Below are 24,641 nucleotides of genomic sequence, written 5' to 3'. Positions count from 1 at the left end.
CAGCTCTCAGGAAGATTCCAGTTGGGCACAGGCTGAGTCCTGGTTCTAGCCCAGGCAGTTTGCCTCAATCCACTTTGGCGGGGTACAGAAACAGTGACTCCTAGGGACCTTACATAGGACCCAGGGATTAACTGCTACTTTTTGGGCTCCAGGGGCTCCTGAAATACTTTGGGCTAATTTTCACGTGAGGGGTTTAAGACAGGTGTGTAATGGAATGTGTGTGTGTGTAGGGGTGGGGCTGGGGGATCATTAGCTTCCCCTCCCCCCTACCATTCTGGTTTGCTCTGTGGGCTGTCTGCTAGGAGGGTGGGGCAAGACAGACAAGTGTAAGTGTGTATCTATCCCTCTATCCCCAATTCATAGACCTCATAAAAGTCTCCTATTGGAAATCCCTGAAAGATTTCCTGAGCACAGAAGACCAGAATGTGGAACCCACATCCTTATAGGTAGGATTGACCTGGTAGTATGCATCTGGAAGGCATGGCTGACGTTCAACGTTATAGACCCTGGATGAGGCCTAGACCAGCCAGCGGCTGGTAATGATTACTGCAGGATTAGGAGGCCTGGCTCCAGCCAGTCTGGGAGAGACCCCCAAGAAGGGAGGCCCTGGAGGAGGTCCCCCTTCCCTCCCCCCAGAGAACAGCTTTGTTCCAGGGTCTGTTTCAGGAAACAACTGTAGTCACAGTTCTCACACACAACAGACCAGAGACCCCAAACCATTCCACAGGGTTCCAGACCTCCCTCTTAGGTTGACAGGGAATGCTTGATAAAGTAGCCTTGCTTCCAGGAAGCAGGACACCCCCCCTCCCCCACCACCCCACCTCAAATACCCTCCTTAACAAAAGGCTTCTCCCCAGACCCCCTTAGAACATCTTGCATTCTCACTACTCTTGCAGGCAAATCTAAAGGGAAACAGACTTTAGAATATCAGAGGAAGTGACATGGGAAAGTGTTATCATTTACCAATATTTCTGACATGGTCTCTTTCTGCGTAAGTTATTTTTATTTTACAATCTCCTTCAAAGTTTCTTAAAAACAAGGAGTCCTGCAACCTCTCCTGCAACCTCCAGAATCAGAAATGCCTGTGTGTCAGGAATGGGGGAAGAGTAGGGCCTAGGTTCTGCATTTTTAAACAAGAGACCGAGTACTAACACACACTAACATAAGAGAAACCCGGAGAGGGTACAAGGAGAGGGAAATGGAAGTGGGTGGGGAGCAGATAAGAATATGCTGAGCCTGAATCCACAATGAGCGAGGCCCTGAGTGACTCATGTCACAGAGGGACAGCTGGTCAGGAAAGGTCTTAGGCATGGGGCCTAGTGACCCACACGTCTGCCAGGGATCACGTGGAGATCCTCAGGGAAGACAGGAATAAAGAAGCACCATCCTATCTTCCCTAGGCCATGAAGAGGTATAAGGGTGTGCATGCATGCAAATCCTGCTTTCTTGGGAGCACGCAGCTCAGATGGAGTTGGGGAGGGGGCTTATCCACTCCCAATTCAAAAAGTGAGAGGTAAATTCAGGTCAAGGAAAATCCAGTTAAAGACTAGGGAGACACCTGGTGGTCAAATAAGAAAAAGCAGAGTAACAAAGGCAATGGAAAAAAATATATGGAAAAATATATATATATATTTTTTTTTCAGTAAAACTGGAAAAGCCTCTACAAAAAGTCATGATTGCATCCACTCCAGCAGTCCCAAGCAGCATACCATGGAATGAGTGTCTAGGTGGCAGGCACTCTGGGCTCACAGCGCCCTTCCATGGCTCTCTTCCAGGCTTCCACCTTTGTAGCTAGCCCTGGTGTTATATACAAGGGTGAAGCACCTAGATCAGATGGTAGTAAGCACCACTTCAGGGGAGGCTTCAGAGTGGCGGGTAGAGGAGTTTGGTGTCCACCATGTCACCCCTTGGCTCTGAAAGCCTGGGCTGGAGTTTTGGCAAGAAGTTCCCTATACCCCTACAGGTTCAGGGAGCCTGACCCCCCTGCTTTGACCTCACCTTGCTCGTTCTCACCTCAGGGCCTCTGTATTTACTTTTCCCTCTGCCTGGATTCCTCTTTCTCCACATGTTCACATGGCTCCATCCTAGTTCTTTAAAGGTCCCAGCTCAAATGTCCTCTGCTCAGAGATACCTTTTCAAATCTTACTCTAAACTAGCCTGTAAGCACTATCACATTACTGTATTTTTCTCCTTTAGAGCATATATTCACCATTGAGAACTATGTTTTTTGTGTGTTTGCACACTGCTTGTCTCTTCTACCAGATTACAGGTTCCATGGAAGCAGGGACCTCATCTGTCTTGTCAGTGCTGTATTCCCAGAATCTGGAACCAAGCCCAGCACATAGTAGGTTCTCAAATATTTGCTAAATTGAATTATCTCGCAATGAAACCATTCCCTATGCTAGGCCCCTCAGACTGAGACAGGGGCCCATAGCTCACAACTACAGGACAGAGGCAGCCCTAGCAGAGGACTGACAGCCTCTATCCCAGACTGTCCTGCTAGGCTTGTTTCAATGTCCAGCTCTGCAGTGTCTTCACCTTGAAGGCTTGGAGAGGTCTGGCTGGTTGGGCTTGCGGGCCTGGTTGGAACAAGTCTCAGAGATCTGGGGCATAGCCCCCTTTTTGCCAGAAGAGGGCTTTTTGGCCACTAGTCCATTGTCATCCTTGATCTTCTTGAGCCGGGCCTTGCTCTTTGGTGGTATGGAGAAGGTGAGAGAACTCTTGTTGAACTCAAGTGGGAAGACACCTACATCTCCATCAAAGCGGTTCTTGGACACCTGCAGATACCGTTTCCCTGGCCCAGTTACCAGTTTCCTGTCCTGCAGGATCAGAACGTTGTCTGCTTCCTGGCTTGCCTGGGAGATAAGGGGCAGAAGGAAGAAGGAGCAAGAAGATATATCAGAGGAGCACAAAGGAAGGCTGAGCGTGCAGGAATAGCAAGAATGTGGAAAGGCAAAAGTACTTCCCCCGTCACCAAAGCTCTCTGAACTACTGACCAAAATGCTGGGGTCACTTGAGTATTTTAGTTCCCTGACAACCCTGTTGCTGTCCCAGATTGTGTACATGCTGTTCCCTCTGCTGCTAACACATCTGGCTGCTTGGCTCGCCACCTCACTCAACCTGAGCTCCTTACATTTAGGTCCCAGTCTAAATGTCTCACTTCCCTGGAGAGAACATTCTTGATCCCCATAAATAAGAAAGGCACCAGCATCTTTCTACTTCTGTCATTCTTTCCCTCAGTTCCATGTCTGTTTCATCATGGCACATAGTTTACGTTCCTTGCCCTGCCTTCCTTGTGTCCAGCCCAGGCCTGGCACGTAGTAGGCATTCACTCAGTGTGCCATGGAAGCTCCAGGATCCCAGGCTGGTCCTGCTGCCCAGAGGGCTCTCCCACTTACTTGCTTATTTCATACCTATTGTTGGCCAAAACCCAACCCAACCTTTGTTGACACCTCTTCTAAGAAGTCTCCCCAGATGTCCCAGGCTGACTCAGATGCCTTTTCTCCCCAAATACCTGTGCTGCCTATCATAGTTCTTAGTATTATCATGAAAGTGAAACTCACTCAGTCATGTCCGACTCTTTGCCACCCCATGGACTATACAGTCCATGGAATTCTCCAGGCCGGAATACTGGAGTAGGTAGCCTTTCCCTTCTCTAGGGGATCTGCCCAACCTAGGGATTGAGCCCAGGTCTCCCACGTTGCAGGCGGATTCTTTACCAGCTGAGCCACAAGGGAAGCCCCAAGTATTATCATATTGCGTTGTAATCACTGTCTCCTTTTTTTGTGTGCTGTGCTACATGGCATGTGGGATCTCAGTTCCCTGACCAGGTCTCCAACCCTCGCTCCTTGCATTGGAAGCACAGTCTTCACCACTGCACTGTCAGAATACATAGCACATATAGTCTTCATGTCATGACTCCAGAGGCAGCTGCCTCCTGCCTGTTCCAGATGGGTAGTCAAAATGATTTAAGGCTGAATGAGGGCTGTCCCTGGTCATACCTGCCCCCTCTACTCTCCATAGCTTGAGATCCTCTAAAGTCCACTTACTTTGGCTGAGCCAAAAATGGATGCTGTCTGTAGTTCTTTATCATCATCCTCTTTTCGGGGGTGAATGACCAGTGTTACATGGCAGCTACTGTCTGTTGCAAACTTCCGAAAGGCCCCGACAATGTAGTCTTGAGCTGCAATCCTGCCCAACAGAGCAAAGAGGTTATCAGACACAGAAGGACAAGAATGAACACATACTCCTGATTCGTTCACATCTTACCACAACATCCCTCTACTTCCCTTTACCCAAGGACTCACACTTAAATCCCTGTCCACACTTACCACTGTCATACTGCACACCTCTATAAAGACAGAAATACATACAGAGAGGTATGTGCCTGCACATATGTCAGAAAACAAGCGTACAGCGTTTACCCAGAGGCCAGCTGCCTGAGAAGATGTGTGTTTAAGTGGGTTACAGCTAGACAAGAGGAGGATGTCACCTGTCTGTGGACAGCTGCTCATGACCCATCATGAACTGCAGATTGTCGATGACCACATGACAAATGTCGTAAACATAGACTGCATGTTGCATTGTGTCTATTACAGTCCTGGGAAGAGGAAGAGACAATGAATTCAAGAGTCAGTTACAAGTAATCTCTAGACCATGGCAGTCTGAAGACTCTGTTGGGAGTCTGTTCTCCTGCCCTCCTGTTCTTTGAAAGTCCCAGGCCTGGAAACCTCACCTGATGCTCTGTTGCCCATGAAAAGTCATGAAATAGAGGGGCAAGTCCTCAAAGCGGTCAGCCCACTCATCGTATTTGTCCAGTTGCTCTTCCAGTCGTCCCACAGCGAACTGTGTCAGCATGACACGGGCTAGTCTCACGTTGCTGATCTCAAAGCTACCCCACAGTGTGTTCACTCCTTGGGTACACAAATCCAGGGCATACTCACTGATGAATGTTGTCTTTCCACTGCCTGTTGGCCCTGCACAGGGGTTGAACACAGACCTGGGTGAGGGAGTAAAGCCCTAACCTTGAAACCAAGATCCACAAGAAGCTTCAAAGTTGGGAGGGGAAGGCTCCTCTTAAACATTTACTATGGCCCAAACCCACATGCTTTAGTCATCTAATCCTCTGCCCCCAAACCCACCCAAGCAGTAAGTTCCCAAAGGGTTACCTGTGAACACTGTCAGCTCGCCCTTCCGATGTCCCTTCAAAAGACGATTGAGGTCTGGGAAGCGGCTCCAGCGAACACCAGCTGCCTGCTCCACGTTTGACAGTTCTCCTAGCACCTCCTCCCGAAGCTGCCGGAAAGACACGATAGACTTGTGCCAGGCGGGCAGGGCAGTACGCAGAATACGAGAAAGATTTAAGCCTTGGTTCAGAGCCTCCAGGGGAGAGGGCTGCTTGTCCCCAGGCCGCACCAAGGAGCATCGTTTGGGGTTCAGTTTTCGGGCAAACAACTTGGCAGCTTCCCAGGACCGAAGGTCATTCCCCAGCCAGAGCACGACCCGTCGGAACTGTTCGAGGTAAGGAAGCAGGGCAGGGGGTAAGCAGGCTGTTCCTCGGGGTAGGGCTAGAGTGGGCAGCCCTGTGGACTGGTTCAAGGCCAGACTGTCCAGCTCACGACTTGTCAATACCACTTCAACATCTCGTCGACTGATCAGTGGTAACCCAAACAGGTTGTGGTAGGCACCAGGCCGGGGAATGGTGGTCTCCACATACTGCACCCCATTGCCCTGGGTTTCGGCCCCTAGTAGCTTCAGGCCTCGCAATCCCAAACCTCCAGGGGAGAACCAAGGGAAGACAAGCCTGCAAGCAGGCCGCAGATAGCGCACGCTGAAACGCTTAAGTGTGTCATCTGTCACTTTGGTGAGGCCAAACATCATGCGAGCTAGCTGGGCCTCCTCTGACTCAGGCAGCTCCCAGAGAGGTATGGCTCGGTCCCAGATCCTCCGGACCTCCTCACTGTCCTCAGCTTCTGGGGTCTCACTGAGTAGGACCCCTTCTCTGGCCCCACCCCCTTGCCCCTCCACGCTGGCCTGAAAGTCTTCCCAGCTCCCCTCTGCTAGGGTGGTCATGCAGAGAAAGCGGCCAGTGGTCTTGTCAATGAAGAGGCTGAAGGAAGTGGCTGCACCAGTCTGGTCCTTGAGCTTTGAGGCCCCCACAAAGGGACTCGGTGCCCGCAGGCAGCTGTGTCCATCCTGGAAGGGGATCCCACGGGCCCGCAAATACTGGCGGATTTCAGTTGTGGTTACAGGCAACACTGGTGCCTCCAAGGCGGGAAGAGCCTCCTTCCTGTACCGTCTGCGAGGAGGGCCGGGGGCCAAGCTTCGGGGCAGGCCTCTCCGTCCCATCCACGCCCCACGCAGGGGCAGCAGGATGCGGAGGGGGTACCCGCTTCGGAGGAGGACCCACATTCCTACTCAAACGGAGGAAGTTACTGCTTGAAATGCCTTAGCCTGGTTCGGGTGCCTTCACTACTAGGTCATACCCTAGGGACCCTGCACGCAGCTCTCTTCTCCCTCTGAATCCTCTTCAGCCCCTCTACATTGCCACCTCACATCCACGCCAGAGGACTTTTTCAAGTCCGCGTTCCTCTGGCCGGTCCCTCCACAGCTACCTCACCTTTGCCACCTTCCGCGCTGCCCCTTCCTGACGCGGTTTCTCTCGATCATCTCCTCGCCACTACCGCCCCTCCACTGCCCCTCTTCGTCGTCCTCATCTCTGCAGCCGTCTGTGTCCCTTCCGTGGTCCCTCGCCTCTGGGCCCCCTGCTAAAGGACCGCTCCACCGCTCCTCTCAAGGGGACTCCAGGCGACTAGTGTCGCTCCGCCGCTCCCGCCGAGGGGCGCCCGTCGTGCCTCCGCCGTGTGGCTTCCTCGGCTCCACGGCTAGGAGCTCCGCCGCTCCTGACCCCAGCCCCCGGGTCACCACTCTCGTCTAACCCCTGTCGCCTGCAACACGGGTCACACGCGAGCCACTAGCCGTGACTTCGGAAGCAAAACTGCCGCCTTGCAAGTGTTCCCGGAAGCGGAAGCCTCTGGTTCGTCCCGCCCCCACTCCGCGAGACCCGGCTTGGCGACTGGAGAGCTGTGGCCATGACTGCCCGCGGGACCGCGAGCCGCTTCCTGACGAGTGTCCTGCACAACGGGCTGGGTCGCTACGTGCAGCAGCTGCAGCGGCTCAGTTTTAGCCTCAGCCGTGACGCGCCCTCGTCCCGCGGCGCCAGGTGAGCCGAGGAAGGGCGCGGGGATGCGACTCCAGCCGCTGTCGCCCCGGGTCAGGGGTCACCTTGCTCACCCTTCTCGGGTCCCTCAGGGAGTTCGTGGAACGGGAGGTGACCGATTTCGCCCGCCGGAATCCCGGGGTCGTCATATATGTGAACCCGCGGCCGTGCTGTGTGCCGAGAGTAGTGGCCGAATACCGTGAGTGGGGCCGGGCGAGGGCTGGAGGGCGGCGTCGGAGGGGGGTTCGGCCCGTTTGCCTGCCGCTCGTCTGACCCCTGCTTCGCTTCTGTTATCCCCATCTCCCTTCGACCAGTTAATGGGGCTGTGCGCGAGGAGAGCCTCAATTGCAAGTCGGTCGAGGAGATCGCCACGCTGGTGCAGAAGCTGGCCGACCAGTCGGGCTTGGACGTGATCCGTATCCGCAAGCCCTTCCACACGGACAGTCCTAGCATCCAGGGTCAGTGGCACCCCTTCACCAACAAACCGACAGCACTGGGTGGGCTGTGCCCTCGAGAGGTCCAGAATCCTGCCCCGACCCAGCGGCTAGCACAATAAAGACCAACTCCATACCCACAGTTTGGACTCTCACTCCAGCAGAGGTGGTTCTTGCTCCTGGTTTGCTTCACGGGAGACAGATGGAGCCCACCAATGGGTACTTTTGCTTGGGATAAAGAAGAGCTGCCTATCTCTTTTGATGTCCACCGTGAGGGGCAAGGGACTGTGAGTCTCCTCATTCTTAGCGAGTTGACATCCTGAAACCTGAGAATCTTCAGAGATTTGACTTGGTCTTCATTTCTTAAATCCAAATCAATAATAGTGATCTCAAATCACAGTGAGGGCTTTCAAGGCTGGCTTCTGAAGAATTCCTTTTGGCCTGTTTCTGTAGCCAGTGACCAAGAGAGTCTGCTGTGAGCCTGGCATTGGGCTAGGCCCTTTATATCTATGTGAATGTTTGTGTGCAGATTAGAAAACTGAAGTTAATAAATTTGCCAAGGTCACACTTGAAGTCTGCTTCAAAATATGTGCATTTTAAAACTGTAACACCATTTTTTGACTATCCTAAAACCAGAAGCAAAATGAATAATAACTCTTCAGGATGGTGTAGTATCAAAGGCCATATGATTAATCTAGGCTTAACCCTTGGAAAGAGTGATTCTCAGACCATCTGATTAAAAGGCAGCATCTTCTAGACCTAGGGAGGGGAGGAGATGATGAGAAAAAGAGCCAGGAGGTAAAAACCTAGAAACTTTTGTATGAATTCTTGAATTATCATTAATTTTGTCATCCCCTTATCACCATGATCAGTAAATAGTGATCATTTTAAAAAGCCTGTGTGCCTGCTCAGGACAATCAGGATGGAAGCTGAGGATCCCAACTTCTGCAAAATTAAAAAAATAATTTATTTCTGGCTGTGTCGGGTCCTCATTGCTGCACACTGGCTTTCTCTAGTTGTGCATAGCCTTCTCGTTGCGGTGGCTTCTCTTGTTGTGAAGCACAGACTCTAGTGCACATGGGCTTCAGTAGTTGTGGCGAATAGCTCAGTAGTTGTATTCCCGGGCTCTAGAGCACAGGCTCAGTAGCTGTGACGCACGGGCTTAGATGCTTATGGGATCTTTCCGGACCATGTCTCTTGCATTGGCAGCCGAATTCTTTACCACTGGGCCACTAGGGAAGCCCTGAAAATGGTTTTATGGAAAGCAAAGCCCACCCTGAAGCATCTTTATCAAAAGCTTAGAAGCCTGTCTCCGGGTGATCAGGGGAAGACCAGCCTAGACCAAGCAGACCACTCATAGTAGCTGTGGGGAAAAGGGTATTTATTAACCAACAGTACGGGGAGGAGCTGAGCCCAGCCTCCCCACTCTGTCACATGCCTGTCCCGCCTACCTGCGTGGTGAGCGGGGGCATTTCTAAAGAAGTGTAGCCAGTTTACAATAAATACATTCATTGTGGGGTAGAGGAAGGAGAGGTTGGGTGAAGAGCAGTAAAAATCCGTGGGATTCCACGTTCTCAGCTACAAAAATAACAGTCATCCTCATCCGAGGGAAATGGGGGAGCTCAGTCAGGTTTTGATTGTCCCATGTGGGCCTGGAGACTTCAGAGGCCCCTGGACCCTGAAAGTGCCCCGGTGAGGTAGGACAGGGGTGGGAGCCAAGCATCCAGACTCCCAGCCTCTGCCCTTTGCATAGTTCCGAGAACGGGCATCAGTGCCAGGTGAGACATCAGATCTCTCCTCCCCCTGCTGTGATCTAGGGGCAGCAAATGCTTGGTCCCCAAAAGGGAGGCTGGCTCATTGAGTGCAGTGTTGGTCACCCGTCCTAAGGAAGTGTCTGCAAGGACAGCTAAATGGGAGACAGGTCTCCCTCTGAAATGTTCATGGACCAAATCCGACAGACACAGGTTCGATGCAGCAAGGGGAGGCTCACAAGGTGCATGTGAATGGAAATGTAAGCACATGTGCGTGAGGAAGACCATGCCCGGAGCTGTCTCTGGCACTCCTGAGAGTGACCAGGGAGTAGGGAGGCTGACTCACAAGGGCTACACATTAGGGAAGAGGGAAGGATGCAGTAGTCTTACCTTCCCAGGCTGGCCTGTTGCCAAGCTCTTGCCAAAGAGGTCATCACATGGGGCTGGGACTACAGGAAGACTAGATAGGATGGGAGGTGGCAATTGAGAGGGTACCCAAAGTCCAGAAGAAGGGATGAAATGCAGGAATGCACCAGGAGGTGGGGGTGGGGCCCTGCAGCCCAGCTGATAGGCATTCTTCCATGTGCGCACGTGAATGCACGCAGGGTTCAGGTGGCTCTGGTGGCTGGCAGAGGTCTGGTTTGTTTTCAGGACCATCCAGCACATAGGGCCAGGCAGAGGGTGGTGACCTTGAGGCCACCTGGACCTGCAGAGCCCTGCCTGGGAGAAAGAGGAAGGGTGTAAGCAGACGAATGGGGCAGGAGGATGGCATCCTCTCCTCCCAAGTGCTTAGGTTAAAAGGGAAGAGGAGTGGGGGCTAGGACTGCAGAGCCTGAGGGGCACCTACCTCTGAGGAGCACCGGTTGACCTGGGCTGCTCACAGATGGGTCTGTGGAGAGACTGAGAAGGGGGCTTTGGCTGGGCCTGACGCTGGCCAGCCCTACAGGGACATCACAATGTTGGGAGAAGGGCCTGGAGTTGCGGGGATGAGGGTAAGGTGTCCGTTGGGGAGGCAGCGGCCCAGCCTGGTACAGGCAGGCTGGTTTGGAAGAGCATTTGTCCTGGGAGGCTGGGCTCAGACAGAGCTCTCATCCAGGTGCTCTACGAGCTGTGTGTGCTTCCTCTTCTCCAGGATGCGGCTGAGCTCCTCCGCGAAGGAGCAGGGCCCCGCTGGCACTCCATTGTTGCTCTGCCTCAGGAGCACGTAGCTGTTGCCATTCATCCTGCGCAGCCGGCTGGGCAGTGTCACCAACCCATTGGTCAGCTCAGTTGGTGGCGGTGGGGGGGGCGGTGGCGGCGGGGCTGGGGTTCCCTCTCCAGGGATGATCTGGAGGCAGCCACCCTCTAGGCCCCCGGCCCGTTCCCCATCATCACCGTCATCATCCTCTCCAGGACACTGGCCTGAGACTGTCTGCAGCTGCACAGCAGAGCCCCCTGCCCGGCCAGCCCGACCCAGTGAGTATTTTTGACGGTGCCCTCGTCCACTTCCCCGAAGACAGGCCACATAGAAGAGGGAGGAAGCCAGGATAAGGCAGAGGCCACCAAGTGCAGCAATGGCTAACACGTAGAGCAGCCGCACATCCGGTGCCAGCTGTGCCCCAGGCATGGCAGGGGCTTGTGGAGCAGGGGCTGGAGTGGCTGGCCGCACCGTGAGGCTGTAGGAGGCCAGCAGGGTGCGGAGGCCATTCTCTTCAGCATAGCAGCCGTAGTTGCCGCTGTGCTCAGGCTGCGTGTCTGTTACCAGCAGCCCATCCACACCCACGCGGTAGCCATCCTGCCCATCACTCAGGCCCATGCTCCCATTGAGCAGCCACAAGGCCCGGGCCAGGTTGGATGGCTGGTCACAGGGCAATAGGACATCATCACCCCGGAGCACAGAACGGGTCTTCAGTGGTGGTGGTGGCCCTGGAGGGAGCAAGGGACAGGAGAACGTGGTCAGTGCCTGCTTATCCTGGGAGGGCACTGGAGATGGCAAGCCAGGTGGTTCACTGTTAGGTCCCCAGCACCACGCACAGAATCTAAAATTGCAGGACTAAGCCCTCTGTGCTCATGGTCCCACGCAAGGTTCAGTGGGCCCGTCTCACTGGTTTCAGTTCCTGACATCTACCAGTGATTCCTCATCTCTGCCTCCAACAAAGAGTTTTCTACTGAGTGTAGACTTGACTTTCTTCTATGTGCCATACATCTCTTGGACATGTCACAGGAACTGAGGCCAAAAGCTCCCTCTTAGATTACACTGGGTATTTTTCTTGAATTGTCATCACCGTGTATGGCACCACCAGCCATTTCCCAGAAACCTGAGTTTCCCTTGTCTCTTTCTCCCCTTCACCTTTGTATCTAACCCTCATTAAGATTCTGCTTCCAGAATCTTTCTCAGACCTGTTCACGTCTCTCCTTCCCCAGCTGCTGGCCCTCACCTAATCCATTCTTTATGCAGCAGTGGGGTGACCTTTTAAAAACACTAAGCTGATGATGCCATCCCCCTGCCTCAGCACAGTCTTGCCCATCTCTCCAGCCTCTTCTCTTGTTCAAACACCAAGCTTGCTCTTCCCTCTACTTGGGTGTCATCCCCTTCCTCGTGCCCTGTATTAGCCAGGTTAACTTGGAGGAGAAAGCATAACAGTGAACAAAAGCTCAGATTCCAGTCAGCCTGCTTGGGGTTAGGCTCAAATTCTCAAAGAGCTGATCGATTTTGGGTAGTTTACTTATTCTCTGTGTTACTCAGAGAGATTGCCCCTCATGGAGATGGTAATAATGGCACCTTTCTCATAGGAATGCTCTGAGAACAAATGAAATGCGTGTGTTTGATCAGTGCTTGCCGCATGGTAAATCCTCGGTACATATTAGCTATGATTATTATGATTATTGCTCTTGCTTCAGATATCAGCTCAGTCATCTGATCTTCCTTGGGGAAGAACCTATTATCTCTCAAACCCTTGTCATAGTTGTAATTATTTCTTTTGTATCAAAAAAAGCCAAAGAAAAGAAGTGTAATTTATTGTGGGATCATTTAATTGCCTGTGCACAGACTTGGCTGTAAGCTCCAGAAATGAAAAACTTCACATCTTGAACCTGTTTGCTTATTTATAACTTTTCGTTTTGCAACAGATGCTTGTTGAATACTTACTCTGTGCTGGGTCATTCTCAGTGAAAGCACAGACAGAGTCATTCAGATATATATATGCACATACGGATGGCATCAGATGGTATAGAGGACAGACTATGCTGCCAGACCCACACACGGCCATGATGGCACTTACCTGTGTCCCTGTTGCCCTCGCAGCCTCGGTTTCCTCTCTCCATGTCCTGTATGAGTGCTGTCCTGGAGACAGAGGATTGGGATTCAAGAACAAGGGGAACTGGGCTGTAGTTTGGCCAGTGGAAGGGTCAGTAAAGCTGTTACTAACAACCGGACCCTACTGCCCGCAGCTGGCAGGCCCTCCTTCACCCCTTAGGCCCTGATCCCGGGGGCAAATGGGACCCTTGAGCCTCCCCCGACCCCCATGCCTCTCACCTGCTATTTTGGGACCTGTTGGCTACGGTGGTGGTCACCATGCAGGCATGGGTGCTGGGGTCCCAGCCACAGTAGGGGTCCCGGGCCAGGATGCAGTCATAGCAGGAGCGGTAGCGGGAGCAGCTGGACAGTGGTAGCTGGATGACGCCACTTGGGGCCCCCACGTAGAGGCTATGCTAGGAGTCAGAGAGAACAGCTGGTTGGCAGCACCTCACTCCCACTTACAGACACACACACACACACACAGCCAGTGTCCAGCCTCCCACCTCCCTCTGTCTACTCTGGCAAGACCAGAATATTGAGGGTCATGAATCAGGGGCTACCTGCATCAGAGAGATGACCAGGTTCTCCACAGACTGGGGATCCTTGAACACCTGTGTCTCTTCAATAATGTGCATCCCAGAGCCCAGGACCACAGCCTTGTGGATCCAGCCATCAGCTGGTATGGGAATGGCAGAAGGTCAGACTCCAGTGGAATCTACTCTCAGCCCCCTGCAATAAATAGCCTAACGGGAACCGCTTGGAGTCCTGAGGTCAGGGACAAGGATTCAGCCAGTAGCAGTGGGTTCTCCCGAGATTGGAAACTCCAAACTAGTCATGGCAAGAATTATTGGATTTAGAAGCATTAGTGACCAGAGTCAAATGTCATTGTGGTTGGTGACAGGAGTCAGCAGTCACCAAGAGCTAGTGGTCCTTGGGGACCAGTAGTGATTGTTCACTGAAGAATCAACATCAGTGGTCACCAGGGGTTTGTGATCGGGGTCCTCCAGGGGACTGGACGTCAATAGGGATCAAGGACTCAGGCCAGCAGTCACCAAAGGGCTCAGGCCAGGGGTCAGAAGCACCTGTGCCCAGAAAGAGCAGGTCATAGGTGGGTCCGGCGGGTGTGCTGACAGGTGTCCCCGTGAGGTGTGTGTAGCGCACACTGCGCTTGAGCAGCAGGGGCCGTCCACGTGTGGGCACTACAGGCCGAGCCATCAGTGGGTGTAACTTCACAAAGTCCAGAACCAGAGATGGCAAGTCCTGGGATGAGTTGTAGCCTTGGCTTCGCAGTGAATCTGTAATGCACTGTGGTGGGGGATAGGGTGGTGAATCTTAGAATTCTACCACTGGCCCACCCTCCCCACAAGGTTAGACCTCCTCCCCATCTTAGGGGTCCTGTCTACTCAGCACTGACCCCAGGCCTCAGCACTCACCGAGCCAGGCCGGGGCTCTGGCACCCCGCCCTCGTAGCGGCCCCAGCGCCGGACACCATCCTGGTATTCCATGTAGGGGCCTGCGAAGACAGCCTGCACCTCGGCCAGGTCATAGCGGCATATGGCTGAGGCCTCGAGGGTCTTCCTAAGGATGGGATGGAGGGGACGAGGCTGAGTCACACTGAAAGGAGCCTGCCTACCTGCCCAGCCTGGAGCCCCCTGTCGCCCTGACCAATGCCAGCTCCAAGTCCACAGGCCCTCTCCTGAGTGGCAGCAGACCCCTGGACGTGCCTGAAGTTCTCTGTCTGCGGCTGGCTTCCCCCCAGGGGGTCCTATCTCATCTCCCCTGACCTCTGCTCCAGTCCCTATGCTGTCCCCATCCCTCGCCTTCCCGCCATCCCTGAACTGACCACTGTGTGGTCAGCGTGAAGGCCGCATAGAAGTGTGTGTGTGCTGAGGTGTCAGCTTGCAGGCTGCAGACACTGCGCAGCGTCTCATACTGTGGGATGTGGCAGATGAGGCGCGCCTTCAAGAAGGAGGTCCATTTCTTCTGCAGGATCTTCTTCCCTCCCAGGTCTCCCTGGGGGGGCAGGGGGCAGGGGGTCAATGGCCAGGGTCAGAGATTCAGCCACTACACCCTTGCCCTGACCTCAGTCCTCCTCACCTTGCACACCCGGGCCACACGGGCCACGCGGTGACTGCTGCGGCTCTGAGCAAAGCTGCCTGCACCCTCCTCAGCAGCACGCTCCGTGAAGAAGTAGTAAACTTTGTCGTCGTCACCCACGGCACTGGCCTGGCTCTCCCGCACCAGGACGGAGAACACAAACTCAGCATCTGTGGGTCAGGTGGCTTCTGAGATAGTTTGGGGATCTCCACCCACTGCCCCCACCCCCACCGCACTGCCCTTATTCAACCACACCCAGGAAGAGACAGGCTCACCTGGGGATTTGGGGATGGGATGATGGTCAACTGCCCAAGGGAGTACGGATGCAGAAACAGTCCCCTGCCCCCCATCACCCTGGGCCTCATCCTCCTAACCATTGAGCCAGTGCATTGGTGCCTCCTCTGTCCTCAGGGAGTGTGGGTGCCGGCTCCGGCGGATGTCAGGGATGCTCCGGAATTCATACCGAGTGGCTGTGTAGAGGCCTCCATCTGAGGCACGAACATGCCCCGCGTGAGAGACACGTCACACACAAGACACATAATACTACATGGGTGGCAAGTCCTAGCAATGAGATCCATGTCTCACAGACAGCATGCCTGTGGTTGAGGGGCCTGTGTGGAGAGGAGAGCATGCTTACCAATGATGAGGCCAGTGAAGCCGCGGGCTGGGTCATAAGGACACTTCTCTTTCCCCTCCTCGAAGCTGGTTGGCAAGGTGAAGGCCTCAGCATCCTAGGGGAGGAAGGGCCCAAAGTCAGTGATCCTGAGGACAGGCAGGGGTTGTCGCCGAAGGTCAGACGGGTCCAGGGTCAGGGAGCAGGGGCGGCAGTCAGGGCAGGGGCAAACACACTCACAATGGCTGCACAGAGAGGCTGGAAGGCGTGAGTCCCACATGCGTAGAGGTGGGTGGCATTGAGCCGCTGCAGGAATCGCACATGGTTGAAGCACTCGGTCTGTGGGATAGATGAGGAGGGCTGTGAGCTCCGGGCCTCCTTAGAGACCGCTTCCATTAGGCCAGCTCTGTGGTCTGGCTCTTGCTCCCACCCACAGGACAAACGGTTCCTTCTAAGATCCTGGTGGGTGTTCTCACTGCTCAGGACACAGACTGTTCCCGGGAACTCGCTGTCCTTTGGTCTCCCAGGGGCATGACTGCTCTTTCCTTGGCTAGCTCAGCTTACCTGACACACTTGGCTGGCTTCTCCTGCATCTTCTGTAGTCCCCTAGTCTGGGGGCTCCAAGGGCTCTTACCACCTGAAGATGCTTCTCTCTTGCATGTTCACAGCACCGTCTGCCAGTCATGGAGCTCCCACACCCGCTTCAGGGTGGCATTACCAAACCTACCCCCCAGGTTCCAGCCATTGCTCCACCTGCTAGCCCACAGACATGTCGAACTCATGCTGTCAGAAACTAGGCTCATCCCCTCCTCCGTCCTGTGCATCTTCTCCCTTAAACCTGTTCTTCCAGTCTTTCCCACCTCACTTCATCCATCCATCCTATTACTCAGTCCAGAAACCAGGCGTCATCTTTGCTGCTTCCCATTCCCTCACCCCCACATTCAGTCTCTCCGTGATTAAGTCTTTATCCTACACGTCCCATGACTTGGTCCACTTCCCCTCCACTGCCACCACCCTAGTCCACATTATCACCGTCATCTCTTCCCTGGGCAGCCACAGCGACCACCTGACAGCTCCCCCACCTCTCTGCCTGTCTTTACAAAAGCTGTTTATTGATTCAGTAAATGAGGAATACATGCACACGGTGTAAAATTCAAAAGGTACAAAGGGATATGTTGTAAACAGCCTCCTTTTTTATCCTGTTGCCTTCAAAGGAGACTGCTGTTACCATTGTCTGGATTTTCCTTTCAGAGAGATTCTACCAGTCAGCACCCTCTTGCAACCCACTTTCCGAGGCATATTTTAAAAATGTAAACCAGATCATGTCACTGCTGTATTTAAAACCCTCTGTGACTCACCAGAGTCCTGAACATAGGGCCCCACATGCTCCTGGCCCTACATGACAGAGCCCTGCCCCTTCCTCTGGCCTCATTCACCCTCCTGCAGCCACAGTGGCCTTCTCTGCCTATCAAATGCCCTAAGCCGATGCCCTCTTGACTTCTTTGCCTTGTTAATGATTCCTCCTCCTGTCTGTTACCCAGGGTTTGAGTTCATGCAGGCCTCTATGTCTTTACCCCACCCTCACCAGGTGCAGACTTTGGCATCCAGCCCTCCTCTCCACCAGCTTGCTCAGGCCTCCCTCCTCTGACCCATATGATGCCCCCCACCTCCGCACTACCTTTCTTCCCTCCAGACTCACTCTATTTTAATTCATTTAGTGCCTGAGACCAGATAAGTATTCTTAAAATAGTGTTTCTCCAAGATGTTTCCATTAAAAAGGGGGGAGCGGGGAGGGGGAGTTCTGTGGTCAAATGAATAGAAAACCACAGGTAAAAGCTACCTTTACTGGAGACACCTTAAAGCCTTAAGGGTATTGCTGTGCATTGTAGGATTGAGCATGCAGCATTTTCCAAACTCATCTAACTATTAAACATCTCTTTTGAAAATTATTGCTTCTGAGAACATGCATTGGGAAATGTTCTTCTAAAGTCAAAGATGGTCCGGGACCAGCAGTGTGTCAGCTCCATCTGGAAGCTCATTAGAATCGCAGAATTGCAGGCCTTTCCCCAGACCTTCTGAGTTAGCATCCACATTTATAATACACCCAGGTGATTCGAGGGCACGTTAAAGTTTGAAAGTCTCTAAAATATCAAATGGTGAGGGTACTACTGTCATAGAATAAAATCCAACCCCCCAGCTGGGTGTTAACAGCCCTCCATAAATTGGGCTCCATATGCTTCACCAGCTCCATTTTCCACCCATGTTACACTTAGAGGCATCCTTTGATGAAATCTCCTGGAGACGCCTTTAAGTGCCGCAGACCCACTAAGTCAGAATCCCCCAGCTTGTGGGCCTTGGGGTATTTTTAAAAAGCTCTCCAGGTTCTTCCCTGGCAGTCCAGTGGTTAAGACTTTGTCCTTCCACTGCAGGGGGTGCCAGTTCAATCCCTGATTGGGGAACTAAGATTCCGATATGCCACGCCACAAAAATATAAAAACACTGTAAAAAGCTCTCCAGGTGAATCTGTTACATAGCCAGATATAGGACCCCTGCAGACATTCTGTTCTTTAGCTAGAAGGGGCTGACACTTCACTAGAGAGTGTTAGTTTCTCAGTCATGTCCAGTGTCCGACTCTTTGCGACCCCATGGATTGTAGCCCACCAGGCTCCTCTGTCCATGGGATTCTCCAGGCAAGAGTACTGGAGTGGGTTGCCATGCCCTTCTCCAGGGGATCTTCCTGACCCAGGGATTGAACCCAGGTCTCCCGCATTAAGGATAGACACTTTACTGTCTGAGCCACCAAGGAAGCCTGACACTTCACTAATACCTATGGAAAAGTGGGTATTTGAGCTATTCCTTGACCAAAGCCTCATTTTTCTCATTGAAAGTGGAGGATAACACCATTTCCTAGGATTATTTTAGAACGAAATTAGATAATAGCTAAGTCAACACTTACTAGAGATTACCTATTGTTATCATGATTATTATTTGGGAGCCCAGAGGAGATTAAGATAATATCCAAAACCACGCTAGTAGGTCACCAGATGTTTGCATTTCAAGTATCGCTCCCAGGCCAGCCCCTCCAGTGGCACTCACAGTGTCTACTGTGGTTGCAGCAACTGACTGGCTGATCTGTTTCTCCATCTGTGTCCCCACCAACTGTGATAGCCCCCACTGAAGAGAAAGAGGAAAGGAGTTGGGAACAGGGCGGATCACATACCTGGTTGTTTTTCCCTTTTTGATGACATTTGCTTTGCATCTCTGGAGAGGCCTCCCAGTGAATCTGGAGGGGGTGGTAAAGGGAATAGGCTGATACATAGAACCCGATGCCTTTGCCTCTCCCAATTACCTGTGGGACAAGGTGATAGGGCCCCAGGGTGAGGTAAGTGTCAGAAGGAGCATTGGATGTAAAGGAGACCTGGGCCAGGAAAGGCAGTGCTGTCTGACCAGGGGGTTACAGAGGACTGACAGGGTTTCCAGGAAGTTGAGGTCCTACGATGCTGAATGAAGCTGGATACCCTCTGGGCAGTCTAGGCTCCAGGGGCTGACCTCTTTGTGAGTCCCATCTCCTATGTCTTGCGCATTGAGAGAGAACAGGGCACCTCGGGCTCCCACCAGCAGCCTTGCGGAGGCCTCCTCCAGCAGCAGTGTTGAGTAGTTCTGGGCTTGGCCCTTGAAGTGCCGGGTCCCAGAGAGCTCTGGGGAGAGCGGGATCAGTGAGCCCAGCCCTGGGACTGCCTGCCTCCCCACCTCCAGCCCCCAGCTCCTGCTGCCTTTCGAGGTTGGGGCTGTCAAACCTTCATAGGGGATGGTCATCCGTGGGGTGGCATCTAGTTCTCTGGATGGTCTCCGCAGTGAGGGTCCAGGGACTGCAGTTGCTGTGAGGAAGCTCAGGAGGAGGGGCCAGAGCCTCCCCCACATCTTCCTGGGGAGGCCCAGACCAACAAGACCCCCAAAAGGAGCCTGGGCCAGAGGTTGGGGGATGATGGGAAGAATAGTCACAGGGTATTAAGGTCCAGGGAGGTTGCTTAGAAGGTCAGAGGTCATGGGGCCAGGGAGGGTCCTGGAATCGGGAAGACATGGAATCACATGATTGTGCGGCCATGGAATCCCAGGTAAGAGGTCAAGAAGAGGGGTGGATTCTAGACTGCCTCTCGGCATCAGTTACAAACTCCATGGTGGGGTCACACAGGGGTTGTAGATCACTGGTGGGGTCACCCTGCCCCAACAGCAGGGCTAGTTCTGGTTCACTGAGGTCTGTTTTCTGAAGAAAAGAAAAAACAAACAGAAAAAAAGTCTTTTCTTCTGTGTGTAGATGGAAAGTAGATAGTATTACCCTCTGAGTTCAGGTGGTATCAAAGCGAGGAGGCCCAGCATCTACGAAACTCCCACAAGAGGATGAACCCCATCATTCTGTGCTCCTTGCTGTTCAGATGCAGGAAGCTGGGTGGAGCTTGCCCACTTTACAAGACCCTAGACTCCCTTCAACCCAAATCTCAGGTGACAGCCCTTCTGTAACCTAGTCAGAAGCTAAGCTAGGCCTCCATCTTGGTAGAGCCCAGGTTCTCAGGAAGAATGCCTTCTCCCAGCAGTGAGACCCAACTCGGGCAGCAGCTGCCCCTCCGCCTGCGGGGGTGCCTTATGCAGGAAGGCCTGGGCAGAGATGCTTAATGGGCCTTTGTTTATTTTGCCCTATTTTCCCTTTGTTTTTTCTTTTCCCTGGCGTGAAAGCTCCCTCTGGAATTTCTCTTTAATTAGATACTTCTCCTCCTCAGCATTCCTCTCCAAGGGGGTGCACATCTCTGCCTTGCCCATGCGAGTCTGTACTGTCCTCTGGCTAAGCATCCACACATGCCCCCACCTGCAAACAGGCACTCACAGGCACCAGGGTGGGTATCTGCCCCTCTTCCCTCCCCACCCTCAGCAGTGCAGTTGTCAGACCTGAACAGGAAGCTCGAGCGTGCAAGGCCACTTAACTGAGGCATGAGCAACAAGGGAAAGGTGAACGATAGGATCCCTGAGACCTTGGCCACCTCCCTTGGTACATCTTGGAGACTGTTACCACAACTGGACCCTGCCTCATGGCAACCAGCTGGGGATGGGGTTGGGATAGGTGGTAGGTCTGATCTGACCCCTGAACTTCAGGCCTGATCTCTGAAGTTCCTTGGTTGGGCTAGGTGTGGAGAAAACCTGACTCACCCAATCTCATGAGACAAAGCCAGAAGGGCCACTGGCCTCTCCCTTTCCTTCCAGGTCAAATATTAACTAGGTGGCCTTGAAGAGAGGGCAGGGGCTGGGAATTGGCCACGGGGAAAACCGGAATTTGGAGGGTTTTTTCAAGAGGTAAAGGTCACTACTGTTCTGGAGCAGAGCCCAAAAATGGAGAATGGCGTATGAGTAGACTGAAGAGGCTCCCTGGACCACAGGAGGGGCATTGGATCCTGGCCTGGGGCTGGGGCAGTAAGAGGCCCCAGACAAACCGCCCAGGCCCCATCTCTCCCTGTGGAGGCACACCTGTTTACCTTTGGGGCCTCCTATTTGCTTAGTGCAGAAGTGGGGCAGGGGCGGGGGGAGCCCTAAGGCTAGGAGGGATCAGTCTCTAGGATTGGGCAAGAGGAATACACCCCAGGTCAGAGGAACCACTCAGAGCATGGTGCCTGGCACACTGACAGAGGTTTAAATGAGTCACGTGTGTCCAGAGGAGGGAGATGTGCATGCACATAGATACACACACATACATATTCATAGGAGGGCTATGAGCACACATACACATGAAGAGTCAGCCACACACATTCACAGTGAGGTCTGCACACATATGTTTACCTAAAGGGCCTGCCACCTGTCTATACATATTTACATGTAAAGTTGTATTCACATGCCTGTTCAATTAGCAAGGCACCCAGTCTCAGGGATTAACAAAGAGGGTTATACACCCAGACATGTCCCTATGGAAGACTGTACACCTATTCACAGGAGGGTCCTGCCCCTGTAGGGACACGCACACAATCCCACGGATACAGTGAGTCAGGCACCATCATGTCCACAAAAGGATCAACTACATTTATATGCACACAGTCCTCAAACACACAATTACATCTACGCAGAGACAAGCGTATGTACACATAGGGGTCCATTTCTCACGGCAGGCTTGGAGGCTACCAGTATCCACTGGGGGTGAGATGTAGAGCAGAACCCTGCCTCCCTTCCCCAAAGTCCTAATTCTAAGGCCAGAATCCAAGTTTGTGTTTGTGAGTGTGTGTGTGTAAAGATGAGGGAAGTTTCTGATCTCAGATGCTCAAATAGGATGCGTGCAAGGGTCAAGGCCAGTCTGACAAGGGAGGGAGGGGCTACATAACCCAGGCAGGAGGAGGCCCCTTGATGTAGCAAAGTAAAGATGCAATGAAACAGGTAACTTAACCCACCTCTACTGCAGTTCTAGATATGGAATTTGGGCTGGGAGTGCTCAGCCTGCATTTAACCTGTTGGGCAGGAGGGTGGGGCTAAATGGGGCGGGGGGACGGGCGGAGCTGCCATCCCCTTCCCCCAGTGACCACAAGGCTTCAAGGTCTCCAGTCCACATCCCGCACACCATCTCCGGTTTCAAAGCTTGCGATCCTCCCCCAGGGCCGGCCCCCTGAACTCTGACCACCTTCCCGCTATTAGATCTTGGGGTGGAGGGAACTGAGGAGGGTAGCCAACAGGATCAATGTAGGATAGGCAGGCTGTCAACCTTCATCCCAGATGTCCACCTGCCTAGTGTAGGCGGTATCCCTCTCTGCCCAGTAGGATGATGGTCTCTCCTGGCCTGAGAGCCCCTCCCCCGCTACCCTCGCCTTCCTTCATCCTGGACAGTTCGCGGTTCTCTCCTCTCCTCAGATCTAACCTCAGTCTCTCCTGCTGCAGCTCGAGGACAAGCTCTCCTTCGATCCCGCCAGACGCCAGGAGACGTGACCCAGATCCCGGGGAGCACTGTTCACCACGCGGGCCCCCGCCCCACTCCAGATCCCGACTCTGCGGTGGCAGGTCTGCGACCAGCGCCGCCCGAGGCCTGGCCCGCGCACCTCTAGAGCTTTTATGCGGGACTAGGGGACTTGGCGGTGAGAAAGGCCTGGCCGAGCCTGGAAGGTTTAACAGACGTAGGGAAGGCCTGGCCTGGCCCCCGCCCCCCGGCGCAGGCCCTACCGCTGCCCGCACTCCACTCCTGTCTCACCTTTGCTCGCAGATCCCCGGCCATGCAGACGGCGATGCGCGGCTCCGCGGCCCCACAGCACCAGCTGCGGGAGGAAGGGGCCGCGGCCGGAGGCGGGGCTGGTGGAGGCGGAGCCGGGGGTGGAGTAGGGGCCTGGAAGGCGGGGCCAGGGAGGCGGGGCCAGCAGGGAAGGGTGCGGGGAAAGGCGCTCTCTGCTTTCGCATCCCCACCCTATACTATAGGTCAAGGCTCACACAGAGCCCTCGGGCGTCTGGCGTGTCCCGCCCCCTAAGGCCGCGCCCCCTGGTGGTGGTTTCATCACCCTGTGCGCTCTGTAAGGACTTATCCCACCTTCCTACCCCTCAGACCTAGGACCCCTTGGGCTTGCTTTCTCCGGGGGATGTGCACACCTGTCCTCTGGCCGACTTAACTCTCCGAAGGCCCTCTGGCCAGTCCTCTAATGCGGAGCTCACTTTTTGCGCTCCTGCTACCTGCTTCTGCTCTCTGCCTAGGGCGGAGGGGCAGAGTAGGTGGACACCAAGTGTTGGGGCAGCTCTCAACCCAGATGAGGGTCTTGATTCTAGCTCAAGTGTCTCCAGCCGCCTGCTCTTTCAGCTTGAGGTCTGAGGGGGTCAGTCTTGAAGGGATGAATAAAAATTTGACCGGAAGTGCATAAAAGACAAATGCTGTTTTTCTGATTAAAGAAGCCACAAACATTTGCACTTGTCCACTCAGACCAACTCTCAGATGTAACTGGGGTCTACCTCCTCAGGGACTGGGTCACTCAGACACCTGCGTTCCCTTCCAGTTCATGTTGAATATCATTCTTACTCCAGATCTTACAGTGAGCTCCTCCTAGGCGAGCAAATATCCCTCCCTTTCTAGACTTGATCACCTTATCCAGAAGCAATCTAAGAAGCCTCCTAAGAATCAACTCTCCAGCTCCGTATTCAACTAGGGTAGTCCTCCCATGCACCCTGGCCCTGCAATTTCCCCTCAACTCGGGTCATGCTTCCTTCCCAACACCTATTAAATCTCCCTCTAGGGTTTAAAATCAGACCTGAGCTCTAGCCACAACCTGGTCTGATCCTCCCTCTCTCATTTGTGACAGTACTGATATGGTGTAAGAATAAGACCAAAATGATAAGAGCCACAGGGTCATAGGTAACTGAGCCTCACATGTGCCTAGGAATCTGAGCTCTGGAGGAGCAGGGAGTAGGGGAACAGGCAGATGAGCACTGGCCTAACAGAGGGTCAACAAGATTGAAGTAGCTGTCATTATTTAACTGAAGGGACCCTGGAAAAGACATGTCATCCCTTTTCTCAGAATTCCCCAAAGCTCAGTTTGGCACTTCATCACATACAGTCTGTAGTTTGTGCGGCTGTGAGACTGCATGTCGCTAGACAGCAGGGCCCACGTCCCGCTTCCACCACCCCCAGCACTCCGTAAATAGGATGTGTGTGTATGTGGAAGGGGAGGTAGCTGGGAAGAAATGTTTACATTCAAGTGTACACAGGGAATTTCCCTGGCAGTCCAGTGGGTAGGACTTTGCACTTCTACTGCAGTGGGGCACAGATTCAATCCCCAGTTGGGGAATTAAGATTCTGTAAGCCTCGTGGTGCAGCCAAAAATTAAAGTGTACACAAACTTTTACAAAGAGTGTCCAACTGAATATTTTTCGTTGTAGCTTCATTCCACCCTGATGGATTATCAGGCCTATTTATTAGATGGGAAACAGGCTCTAAGGTATTAAGTGACTTGCCTTGAAATCAGGACTGGAAAAGCCTGAGAAGAGGGAAGCAGGGTGGAGAACTGTCTGAGCAAAGGTAGAGAAGAGAGAAGCAGCGTAAACCTAAAGAATTGTCTGAGCAAAGGCAGAAATATGCAAGCTTGTGCACAGATGAGTGTTGGGGGAGTGGGCAGAAGGGAAGGGGCATGAAAGAGAAAAGTGAGTTTCATTTGATAAGATGGTTCCTAGTAGGAAAAAGAAGGGAAAAGTCAGCAAGTAATTCAGAAAAGAACACAGAAAAAAAATCTTAAAAGAGCTGATGGATTGAGTA

General features: G+C 53.3%; 3 protein-coding genes across 5 annotated transcripts; 1 reads left to right on the top strand and 2 right to left on the bottom strand.

Annotated features, from left to right (window-relative positions):
- Window positions 1-1,612: 1,612 nt before the first annotated feature.
- Window positions 1,613-6,977, bottom strand: TWNK (twinkle mtDNA helicase). Of its 3 annotated transcripts, XM_055560629.1 has the most exons (6): window positions 6,620-6,963; window positions 5,169-5,295; window positions 4,736-4,976; window positions 4,493-4,600; window positions 4,050-4,191; window positions 1,613-2,855 (listed from the first exon to the last, which is right to left on the bottom strand). In XM_055560629.1, the coding sequence occupies exons 3-6, from the start codon at window positions 4,855-4,857 to the stop codon at window positions 2,535-2,537; spliced, it is 693 nt and encodes a 230-aa protein (XP_055416604.1). In that variant the 5' UTR covers window positions 4,858-4,976; window positions 5,169-5,295; window positions 6,620-6,963; the 3' UTR covers window positions 1,613-2,534. The 3 variants fall into 3 exon arrangements, with proteins under 3 accessions (XP_055416604.1, XP_055416603.1, XP_055416602.1); XM_055560628.1 differs by having other exon boundaries at window positions 4,736-4,913; window positions 5,169-6,977; XM_055560627.1 differs by having other exon boundaries at window positions 5,169-6,975.
- A 48-nt stretch (window positions 6,978-7,025) lies between these two features.
- On the top strand, window positions 7,026-8,224 carry MRPL43 (mitochondrial ribosomal protein L43). Its single transcript, XM_055560630.1, has 3 exons — window positions 7,026-7,222; window positions 7,312-7,418; window positions 7,534-8,224. The coding sequence occupies exons 1-3, from the start codon at window positions 7,092-7,094 to the stop codon at window positions 7,773-7,775; spliced, it is 480 nt and encodes a 159-aa protein (XP_055416605.1). The 5' UTR covers window positions 7,026-7,091; the 3' UTR covers window positions 7,776-8,224.
- Window positions 8,225-9,987: 1,763 nt separating this feature from the next.
- Window positions 9,988-22,675, bottom strand: SEMA4G (semaphorin 4G). Its single transcript, XM_055560631.1, has 16 exons — window positions 22,602-22,675; window positions 19,189-19,655; window positions 18,941-19,089; window positions 18,612-18,674; window positions 15,632-15,730; window positions 15,416-15,509; window positions 15,153-15,266; window positions 14,779-14,948; window positions 14,525-14,694; window positions 14,115-14,259; window positions 13,764-13,986; window positions 13,242-13,357; window positions 12,919-13,094; window positions 12,665-12,726; window positions 10,252-11,309; window positions 9,988-10,124 (listed from the first exon to the last, which is right to left on the bottom strand). Exons 2-15 carry the CDS (start codon window positions 19,310-19,312, stop codon window positions 10,480-10,482), a joined length of 2,535 nt encoding a protein of 844 aa, XP_055416606.1. The 5' UTR covers window positions 19,313-19,655; window positions 22,602-22,675; the 3' UTR covers window positions 9,988-10,124; window positions 10,252-10,479.
- Window positions 22,676-24,641: the final 1,966 nt, after the last annotated feature.

This window comes from Bubalus kerabau, chromosome 22 (genome assembly GCF_029407905.1).
Source record: "Bubalus kerabau isolate K-KA32 ecotype Philippines breed swamp buffalo chromosome 22, PCC_UOA_SB_1v2, whole genome shotgun sequence".
In the NCBI taxonomy this organism is placed as follows: domain Eukaryota; kingdom Metazoa; phylum Chordata; class Mammalia; order Artiodactyla; family Bovidae; genus Bubalus; species Bubalus kerabau.
Note: the sequence above shows the minus strand (reverse complement) of the source record. Positions and strands in the feature narration are given on the sequence as shown.